This window comes from Octodon degus, unplaced genomic scaffold (genome assembly GCF_000260255.1).
Source record: "Octodon degus isolate 3935 unplaced genomic scaffold, OctDeg1.0 scaffold00086, whole genome shotgun sequence".
Taxonomy (NCBI): Eukaryota; Metazoa; Chordata; class Mammalia; order Rodentia; family Octodontidae; genus Octodon; species Octodon degus.
In genome coordinates, this window is record NW_004524662.1 from 8,262,797 (window position 1) to 8,274,652 (window position 11,856).

At 37.1% G+C, this 11,856-nt stretch overlaps 1 protein-coding gene and 1 pseudogene across 2 annotated transcripts in view; one reads left to right on the forward strand and one right to left on the reverse strand.

Annotated features, from left to right (window-relative positions):
• Nubpl (nucleotide binding protein like) overlaps window positions 1–11,856 on the reverse strand; it is a 313,256-nt gene that overhangs the window by 234,629 nt on the left and 66,771 nt on the right. For both annotated transcript variants that reach the window (XM_004637100.2, XM_023721862.1), the window contains 2 exons: window positions 2,372–2,411; window positions 2,196–2,286 (listed from right to left, as the gene is read on the reverse strand). In XM_004637100.2, the coding sequence (XP_004637157.1) occupies window positions 2,196–2,286; window positions 2,372–2,411 (131 nt within the window). The remainder of the gene's footprint in view (window positions 1–2,195; window positions 2,287–2,371; window positions 2,412–11,856) is intronic.
• On the forward strand, window positions 7,497–8,306 carry LOC105742952 (annotated as a pseudogene).

Here is an 11,856-nt window from a genome sequence, read left to right on the forward strand (position 1 = left end):
GGGACCGCGGTTCAATCCCCCAGCACCACATGCCAGCCAGCCCCACCCCTTGGGGGGCTGAGCTGGACACACACACACACACACACACACACACACGCACTCTCTCTCTCTCTCTCTCTCACACATAAATAAATAAAAAAATTTTTTTAAAAATTTGTAAAAAAAAATAAAAATTAAATAAAATAACATCTTTGTAGATTCTGTTAAAATGTGCAGATGAAAGTAGTTATAAGAAACAACAAAATATACATACAATCCATATACAACCTTAAATAGCATCTAGGTATAGCAATAAAATAATACATGGATCCATTTTTCTCCATCTTCCACCCTGATATTTCAGAGTATGTGTTCTGAAAGTGTATCTTTAGAGCTTGCCAGAATAAACTGTCACTCTTATATAATTTATTTGTCATAGAGCTCGTTTTTACCAAATCCCCACTTGGTCCTCAGACAGACTACAAGATTCTCTAAATACTGTTTTTTAGATGACCTTTTGATAAATAAAATCAATGATTAAAATCAGATGGCTAAGTGTTAACACAGTAGCAAAATTTGAATAGTAACATGTGTAATGTTAGGCTGGTGAGGCCTGGCTTTAATACTCTGTACTAAGAAAAGAAAAAAGAAGAAAAGTATAATCTATGCAGTTAACACAATTATTCTATATTATCTGATATTCTTCATAAGTACAGAAAAGAAAAAAAGACTAAGTTAATTTAGAAAGATAAAGGTTAAAGAAGCAAAAACACAAAAAAAAGGGGGGTCTTTTTTTTTTTTTTTTTACAAGAGCTCAGTGTGAAGAAGAGGGAATGCAGCCAAGAAACTTAAATAACTAGAAGAACAGGAATCTAGGTCCAGGGGAAAAAAAAAATCTAAAAAAAGGCTGGGGAGATGGCTCAGTGGAATAAGCGCTTCCCTGGCAAGCGCAAGGGCCTGAGTTCAACCCCTGGTTCTGGAAAAAAAAAAAAAAAAAAAAGGAATCTAGGTCCAAAGATCAATAAGCACATTTGCCAGAACTCAAAAGAAATGCTAGGAAGAGAAGATGTTGCAAAGAAAAAAGAAGAGTTCTGGCATTTGATATATATTTCATCTGTTACATATGCATCTGAAAATGAATATAGAAATACTGAGCATTAAAATTATCCACTTAGAACATGATGATATACCCAAAGTCGAATGTAGATAAATTAGAGGTGACTGTTGTATATTGATAGAGTAAATATAAATTATTTTAGTATTTACTTAGGACACAATTTTAAACTCACATCAACAGAGAAAAAAAATTAGTTCCAAGCAGTGTAATTAAAATATAGCCCAGGGCGGGGGAGATGGCTCAGTAGAATAAGCGCTTGCCCGGCAAGCGCAAGGGCCTGAGTTCAATCCCTGGTTCCATAAAAAATAAAATAACAAAATAAAATATAGCTCAACTCATACACTTACATTATCCAAAGAAATGTTTTGCCTTTTTGTAAGATATATTAAAGTTGGTTGACCACATATTTTACACATATAAATACACAAATGCAAAGTAAAAAAAATTTAGGGGAAAAAAATTTAAATCACAAGTACCACAGTTTATATAATTATTTTCTACATCTGAGGAATTTCTAGATCACCTTTATAATCCATAATGATATTAACCTTAAATCTACAGAATGTAGATTACTTGCTAGTTCTCACTATAGACTCAAGAAGCAACAGGGCCAGTAAGACAGCTCAGCAGACTAAATGTCTGCATAGGCAAGCACAGGGACAGGGTTCGATCCCTGGTACCACATGTCACACCGGCCCTGCCCCCAGGCATGCTGAGCCTGCCACCAAGACTAAGCATGGTGGCATGCACCTACAATGCCAGCACTGGGGAGGCTGAAATAGGAGGATCTCTACGAGTCCAAGCTGCACAGTGAGATTGTAACAAATAGGTTAAAAATAATAATAATATAAAATAAAACTCTAGGATTTTTAGTACTCATAGGCAACAAGAAAGATTAAATCATACAACAGTGACATTTGGTCCTGGTGCCACCTAACTCATTAGGTATCACATTACTCATTACACATTCAGCCCATCAACTGGACTGCTTTGTAAAACACCTCAAACTTAACTCCAAACTTTCACAATTCTCCAATCAACAAATAAAGTAACTCCAATCATGCCAACAATAAAATAATTTTTAATGCAATTTTCTTACCTGCCTCAACAGCTTGTCAATGGCAGACATTACCATAAGGCCTCTCCAAACAACTGGTGCAGTCTCTTCAACCAGGAAGCCCATGGACATACTACAGCAGAAATACACAAGTACAAATCAGGTGTATAAGCTGATAGCATTCTAAAAATTAATATAAAATTTTTTTAAATGCTCACCAAGCAATACCATAATTCAAAAGAGGCCTCATCTGGTTATCTGAAATAAGAAAAACATCTCTCATTTAGAAGAGTAAAGCATTATATATTATATTTATTTACCTTTTTTCATTTTCTAAATTTTTTTATTTTTACAAATAGTAACTACTTCTACATGTATGCATTATAGAATGGTCAAATTTAATCAATTAACATATCCATCACGTCATTTACTTTCTTTGTGGTAGAGACGTTTATATCTTTTAGCAATTTTGAAATACGTAATAATGTATTTTAAATAATAATCAACATGCCATATATCAGATCATTAGAACTCATTCATTTTATCTAAATGAAACCTTACACCCTTTGATAAACATCTACCTTTTTCCTGTCTACCCTCTAGCCTCTTTTCCTTGATTGTCAAATAGAAATACAAATAGGCTTTAATTTAACTTAAACTAATTCACCAAAAAAAATTTTTTTCTGTATTTTAGGGAAAGGTCTCCAGGGTGTTCAGGGTCTCACTACTAGATTGGACTGGCAGTGACTTTCCTGTTTATAGCCTCCCAAGTGCTAGGATTACAGACCCACGCCACCATGCCCAGCCTCATTCTCCATCTCAGCACACCCTGAGGGTGGGGCCAGCACAGGCCCCCAGGATTGAACACCTGGCCCCTGCCCCTGCTTGCAGGCGCTTTAATCTGCTGAGCTATTTGGCCAGTCCTTAGTTTCTTCTTTAAGAGTTTGAAAAGTATAAAAATCAAAACAAGTTGAAAAACTATTTTGAAATCCAAGACAAAGACAACGTATTAATCTCAAAAGAAAAACAATTACATATGGCCAAATATAAAAAGCATACAATCAAACATATTAACAAAGGGTTACTATATAGTTTCCTTTTCCATGTTGTCTATAGAGGTGCAACCACATTGCCATTTATACTTGTTTCCATAGCCTACTTCTCCACCATGGTAGGAATATACTTAATCTGTGACTGATCTAAAAGATTAGGATGAAATCATAAAACTCCAGCACTATTCTGCATTTAGATTTCACCTCGGGTTACTGGGGTTCTTATTCCTCCATAAAGATTCTGAAATTGAAAATTATAGGCAAAGTGTGCAGGTGTAATTTATACTATTTCTAGCTGAATTCCATTCACAGAAATCCTACTCAAAGAAAAGGCCATGGTCCTTCATTAAGAGTTTGGTGAAAAGTACACAATTTTTAAGGTTTTCTTATTTAACTTTTGACTAAAATAGTTCTAGCTCACTCTCCCCTAACCTAATGTACATCAGTATTTTCTTCCCCATAACTTTGTCAATTCTTTCAAAAACATGCATCTTAAATTTTCAGAGTAAAAACATCTCTTCATCATGCTCTGCACTTTTTCATTCTATTTTCTTCAATTATATTTTTTAAACACATAATTGGAGAAAATATTTTCTTTTGCAAATTATTTTCCCTTTTGTAAAATATCTGAATATCAACTGCTTTTTTACCTTTGATTTGCTAAAATAAATGTTAAGAGAATTTTTTACTCATGTTGAGCCAAATTTGCTTCTCTATTAAACTCAGTTTAATCATAATATACTTGTTTTATACACTCAATTTTATTTACAAATACTTGCTTAATATTTTTATGTATGTTAAGGAAAACTATAATTTTCCATTTTCATTCTGCATTTTAAGATTTTACTAGCTTAATAAAAATCAATTGAGATTACCTATTTTTCTATTATGTGATTGAGTTTGTGTAGAGTGAAAACAGTATTTTGTTTGAGTGTTGCCTTGTTAAATTTATGGTAGAAGATTTAACTACCGATTCTATTTTTCAGCAGATATGGAATAATATGTTTTTCTTTTCTTTTTCTAATTCCCTGCATGACTTTATTTTTTTCTATAATTTTATTGAGAAATAAATAGCAATGAGACAGTTTCAAATCAAATTGGTAGGATAGTTCCAATAATTAACACATTGCATACTGCCTTCCTATTGGTTATTTGTTGTACAAGATGCAAACATGATATCCTATTTACAAACACAGTTAGAACAAATCCCTCTATTCCTTGAATTAGAGAATGGAGCTATATATCTATCCTAACCACTTTGAATACAGATACAAAATAGTCATTCATCTCAATCCCCTTTTCTTGTTTAGTTCCATCATTTAAATATCATTGGTGTGTGAACTGAGCAAAATATTCCAAAAGAGTCCAGTAGTCCATAATAGTACTGAGTCTTCCACTTGACTGGCAATGTCAGAAGTTGTTGACCTGAGTCCCCTACAGCTCAACATAACAACATGACTTTATTTCTTATATTTCGTTTTTATACTTTTCTGCTGGATGGTTAAGACCAAGACAAAGCAAAAACCTATGTAACAAGAGTTGTAGCTTTTGGATCTGATAAGGTCAATCAAATCCCCTCAGGATTTATCCTGAGACCTTGTACCTCAGATTGTAGATCCTTTGTCAGTGTCGACCATGTGGATGAGTCACAGCCATTGCTTGACCAATTTGCTGTCTGTGAAAGCCTGAGAGAATGTTTTCCCTCCATGTGACTCTCCTTAAGCACACTTTACATCATTGATCACTTTCCTCTTTGGCCCATAATCTCCTTGATCAGAAAATTTGGGAATTACATGGTTACAGTACAGGTTTTCATATGTCCTGAGTCTTAACTGACCTTGGAAGGCTAGGGCCAAAATGTTGGCTTTCCTTGTGGCCCTCCTTTTTCTCTAATTTTTGGTCTGCAAACTTAGGTTGTTAACCTTCCAGAAGAGAAGCTTATTGTTATTACCATAGAACCGAGGCTGTTGAGCTTAACCTCACTATCTGTCTGAATATCAAACATCTTAGGCATATTTCTATTTTTTCCTAACTACATATTTTGGATATATATTTTCCAAAGAGATGCCTACTTCAACAAAAAAAATTTAAATGTACTGCATACAGTTGTTCAAATACATTCTTACATTTGGAAACCATGTTACATATGATTAAGTTTCTTTTTTTTTTTTTTTTTTTTTGTGGTACTGGGGATTGAACTCAGGACCTTGTGCTTACCAGGTAGGTGCTTATGTTACTGACATATCTCCCCAGCCGATAAGTTTCTTTTTATTGACAACATATTTACTTTGGTATTCTTTTCCCCAAACTCTTTTAAAATCAACTTCACCAGGCAGTCTAATTTGCTATCCTTTTCTTTTCTCTTTTCTTTTCTTTTTTGTATTTAGGACAGGTCTACAGGATCCATAGGTTCTCACTACATAGATCGGACTCGTAGTGATTCTCCTGTTTTCATTCCTCCCAAGTGCTAGGATTACAGGCAGGCCACCACGTGGTGCAGTCTCAATCATTCTTGCAGCGCGCCCTGCAGGCGGGGCCAGCACAGCACACCAGGCAACAAACCCCAGCTGCTGCACTCTGCCTAAGCAGGGGCTTTAGTACACTGAGCTATCAGGCCAGCCCTGCTATTCTTTTCAAAAAAGGCTTTTTTGCTTCTTTGGTCTGTTTCTCTACAACAGCTTAAGTTTTAAGTTCATTAATCTCTGCACTTAATCATTTTCTTCCTTTAACTTCCTTTGGGTTTATTATATTGTTCTAACTTCTTCGAGTAAATGGTTAGCTCATTCATCCTTTTTAATATAAACTTTGAAATAAATATTCACTTATCTCAAAATATAGTAAAGACACCAAAATAAAACAGGTTAATATAGATATCACCTGTACAATTCCCCTTCCACTTGGAATGGATATTTTAAGTAATTTAATATTGTTCAAAACATGGCTTGAAGTTCTACTGGGATTGGGAATTAAAACTCAAACAATCAAAAATCTTCCCACAAGATCTCTAACACTACATACAGAAATATTATTCCTACTATGCTATACAGTGCAAGGTGGCTTTGAACTCACTATATACTCTAGGCTGGCATCAAACTTTTGGTGATCTTCCTGCCTCAGCCTTGTGAGTGCTAGGATTATGGGTGGGCACCACCATGTCCAGCTCTAACTATGTTGCTTGAAATTTAACAAATGCTCACATAGGCAGTACACACAGTAATGAGTTGGTTAATGATGAGATACGCTGTAATTACTGTACAGGTACACAATTCCCTTGTTGCATGAACATCATAAAATATGTTTACACAGACCTAATAATACAGCCCATTATAAATACAGACTACACAATATTTACATGTGTAGGGGTGAGGGAGAGGGAGTGCTTAATGTTCTTTAGGTCAGGAGGAACAAAATAACATAAAATCAAATTTAAAAAAGAGAAAATGATGCAATCAAGTGACACAGTAAATATGAGACTATGAGGCTGCTGACAGCAAAACATAGCACACAGTTTTATTGCAAACTTAGAAGTAGAAAGAATAAACTCCAAAATAACAATAAAAATATATAGTATAAACTGGTACTATAGGTATTTAGTATTTTCAAGTACTATGTTATTATACATAATTCTATGCACTGCACTTTTATGCAACTGGAAGTGTAGTAGGTTTATTTATACTACAATCACCACAAGCAAGTGAATAATGTGTTATGTTACAAAGATGTGAAAATAGGTATAGTATCACTATGTGGCAGAAATTTTTCAGCTCCATTATAATCTTATGAAACCATCTCTGTATATACAAGGGATTGGGGATTTGGCTCTGCAGCAGAATGCTTGCCTAGCAAGGTGGAATCCCTGGGTTCATTTTTCAGCACCAAAAATAAAAAATAAACCTCCCTTAAAAAACAACCCAGGGGCTGGGGAGCTCAGTAGAATAAGCGCTTGCCTGGCAAGTGTGAGGTCCTGAGTTCAATCCCTAATACTAAAGGAAAAAAAAAAATCAACCGAAAAACAGTAAAATTAAAAAAGACCAAAAACAAACAAGACCACTGTATTTACATTTTGTCATTGATTAAAATATCAGCCCATGACCGATACTAAAATTGGAAGGATACTAAAATTAGCAAAGCAAATCAAGATCACAATACAATACCACCTCACATCAGTAAGAAATATTATTGTCAAAAAGATAAATAAAGTAGCTTCCAGCGGGGAGGCCTCGCCACTATTGCTGCCACACTCAGGGAGTGCCGCCCTGCTGGCTGGTGGGGGACTGTAGCCACTGGTGCCATGGGCCAATGCAGCATCACCTCCTCGAAGACCATGCTGGTCATCCTCAACCTCGTCTTCTGGGGAGCAGCTGGCATTTTGTGCTACAGAGCCACTTACATCTTCATCATCTATAATAACTATGACCACTTCTTTGAGGATGTTTACATGCTCATCCCTGCTGTGGTGATTATCACTGGTAGCCCTGCTTTTCATCAATGGGCTCACTGGCTGCTGCGCCATGATCCAGGAAAGCCACTGTGAAATTGCCACATTTTTCATCATCTGGCTCTTGTTTTTTGTCAGAGAGGTTGTCATAGCGGTTTTGGGATACGTTTACAGAGCAAAGGTGGAAAATGAGGTTCACCAAAGCATTCAGAAAGTGTATAAAGGGGCCAGGGAGATGGCTCAGTAGAATAAGCACTTGCTTGGCAAGAAAGTGTATAAGACTTACAATGGAATCAACCCTGATGCTGCCAGTAGGGCTACTGACTGCAGAGAGAGCTGCACTGTTGTGGAATTCATAACTACTCAAATTTGGAAAACACAGATTGGTTCAAAGAAACCAAAAACCAGAGTGTCCATCTTAGCTGCTGCAGAAAGACTGCAAGCAACTATAAGAGCAGCCTGGCTAACCCCTCTGACCTCTACGCTGAGAGGTGCGAGGCTCTAGTTGTAAAGAAGCTGCAGGAGATCATGATGCACATCATCTGGGCAGCGCTGACCTTCACAGCCATCCAGCTGCTGGGCATGCTGTGCGCCTGCATCGTACTGGGCAGGAGAAGTAGAGACCATGCCGAGCTTCTCATCCACAGTGGCACCTATACCTAGCATAGGTCCAGCTGAGCCTCAGTCTCACATGGCTTGGAAGTGGACTGAGAAGATCTGCTGTGCTGACCCTGAGTTCTCTGGCTGAAGCACATGAATGCTGGTGTCAGGCAGAGCACCTTCGTTTTTCATACCCACCCACTTACTTTCCTGCCCATGGCTTTCTTTGCCTCATTCTAGCGATACTCTGTGTCCTTGGGTTTTAAGTTTAGCAGTCCATGTTCCCTTTTCTGAACTATTTGCAAGTTGCATAGCATGGTAGGATAAAGGCAGCCTCCGAGTAGTGACGAGGCTCTATTGGGGGATTGCTGGGTCCTTTCTGCCTTCACAATGGAGAACTCTGACCAGAGGTTTCACAGGGAGGAGAGGAAGCCAACTGTCTGGTAACTGAACATCAGATGTTGCCTCTCATTGGTGTCCTTTACAAATATATACTGTAGTCCAATAAGACAGCGACTGTACAAAGGAGCTACGATAGATTTTAGATCACACAAAATGTATCTTCTTTCATCTTAAGAATCAGACTGATCTTTCACACTAGCAGTTTTTAATCAAAGCTGGCTTTATAGGAGGAGTGTAATGTATGCACTACTGCTTTAAAGCAGTGAGCATGTGACTGAGCCCACCATCATAAGTCTTTAGCTTGTTAGAAGTAATGTACCCATGTAGAATAGCAGAATATCTCAGCTGTAAATAGAAAATCCTAATTCAATAAACTATGTATCAGACCTCAAAAAAAAAAAAAAAAAAAAAAGACAAACAAGAACAAGTATTGGTGAGCATACAGAGAAAAAGGAAAACTGGCACACTGTTAGTGGGAATGTAGACTAGTATGACCATTTTGGTGAACAGGATGGCAATTCCCAAAGAAATTAAAAATGGATTACCACGTAAACTAGCAGTCATGCTTTTGGTTATATACTGAAATGAAATGTAATCACCACCTCATAAAGACACCTGTCCTCCTATGTGCACTGCAGCATTATTCACAACAGTGAAAATATGAAAAATAATCAAGATGTCTATCAGGAGAGAAATGGATAAAGACATAAGGTACATATACACAATGGAGTAACATTATTTGGTTTTGAATAATGAGATTATGTCATTTACAACCTTAACCTGAAAGACATTATATCAAGTGGCATATGACAGATACAGACCAAAAATTACTGCATAGTCTTATGCATATGAGGAATCTAAACATAAATTTTTAAATAGGTTTTTTTGAAGTAAATACTTAGAGAAAGAAAATGAAACAGTGATTATCAGGGTTAAGGTAGGGGAAGAAAATGAAGACACATACATGGAAAGGGTTTGTGCCAAATATGTTAGATGAATACATTAAAGAGCTCATGAACAACATGAGAATTATAATCAATAAGACTATATTGTACTCAGGATTCTTGCTAAATGAGTAGATTATAACCACTCTTACATTAGGAGTAGGGGAATGGATAACTATGTGAAATGATAGATTATGTTAATCAGTTTCACTGTAGCAATGACTGTACCAAATATATGCGTCCTATAAAAATATGTCATAGGTCTGCCTGTCCCAACCAGGGACAGAGTGGGACAGACACTCTTCCACCCCTTGGGACTCCCCACCAACACTCTGTAGCACCCCTCCCACCCCGCCCACCAAGGATGAATTTCTGCCACATTCCTGAAACCTCTAGATCCAGTCCTAGTCCAGGCTGGGTGAGTGTGTGGGAGAGCTACCTCTCCCCCTTACTCCACCTTATCCCCTCCAGACTCAGCTCAGGCCTGTCATACAGGCCTGAGGCGAAACCCTGCAGCTGAAATCCCTGCAGGGAGAGTAAGGGACAGAACCACCCAGCTAGTCCAGAAGCAGAACATCTTCCCAGAGGGCCGCAACAGTTTCACTCCCAAGAGCAGCAGCAAGAAGGAGCTGAGCACAGCAGTCAGACCCAAGACAGGCACAGCTGGATAAATGCAAACTTTGTAGATCTGAACCTGAACTTCAGTACGTGCTAAGGCTGTAACTGCAACAAAGATCTACAACAAAGGTCAGACAACAGTGCTACACAAAATGACCAGAAGGAACAAAATGCAACCTCAGATCGCAAGCCCACCCGTAATAAGTGCAGAGGACACTAACACAGAACAACCTGGGAATCACACAGGTAAAATCAATGAATAAATGGCTTCTGAAATAAGGAAACAGCTGCAGAAAGGTACAGAGGAACTCAGATTGGAAATGAAAAAAAAAAATCCCTGAATTAATAACATCTGCAGTAAAGAATAAAATGCAGAAACATATGGAGGAAACCCATGCCCACCCAGCAAAAGTGCAGAGGACACTAGATCAGCTCAAATATATGAACTAATAGAGTTGACAGTAAATAAGCAACACCAGAAACTTATAGAGGAACTCAGATTGGAATTTTCAAAAATGAAAAAAGAATTCTTGGAACTCATAGCATCTGCAGTAAAGAATCAACTACAGAAACATAGGGAGGAAACCCAATCAGAAAGGAACACCGCAGTAAAAGAATTTATAACTGCTTCTAAAGAAGACATTGATAAAAAAAAAAATAGAGATTAGAAAAATGATGGATTCCTTGAATGAGCAATGCACAAAAGAAATGGATCGCATGAAGCAGAGTCAAAGACATATAGAGGAAATTAAAATCTCAATCACAAGCTCGCAAAACCCTTTAAGTGAAAGTGAAGACAGAGTTTCATATCTTGAAGACGCTGGTGCAGCTAGTGAAAAGGTAAGAAAGGATCTCTTAAAAATCACTAGGATGCAGGAAAAAATAATCCATCACCTAAAAGATGATGGAAACATGAACAATGTGAGACTAATAGGCATCAATGAGAAAGAAGGCTTCACTACAAATGACATTAAAAAAAATATGGGTAGAATAGCAGAAAACTTCCAAAATATGAGGAAACAATCTGACATTCAGGTAACCGAAGCATACAGAACTCCAAGTAACCTCAACACCATTAAAAACACACCGAGACATATAATTGTCAAGATCCCAGAAATTCAGCACAAGAATGATCTACTGAAAGTTGCTAGAGAAAAGAAGCAGATCACATTCAAAGGAACACCCATCAGAATTACGGCCAATTTCTCTTCACAAATCATGAAGGCAAGAAGGGCATGGAGCAGAGTACTTCAAGTCCTCTATGAAAATAAATTCCAGCCCAGACTACTATACCCTGCAAAACTCTATAAAATTTGATGGAGAAGTGAAATACTTTCATGACAGAGAACAGCTAAAGAATTTCGTGATGACAAAGCCAACCCTACAAAAGATGCTGCAAGATGTTCTAGAGAGTGACAAAAATGAATAGAACTCCACGAATGAGATCAGAAAGCAACCAACTAAATAGGGAAAGCATTAAACACAGGAGAAAAAGGAGTATACGACAACAGGTAAATAATATGTCAATCATAAGTCAACACATCTCAATTATAACCATCAATATAAATGGACTCAATTCACCAATTAAGAGAAATAGACTGGCACAGTGGATTAGGAAACAAAATCCAACAATATGCTGTATACAAGAA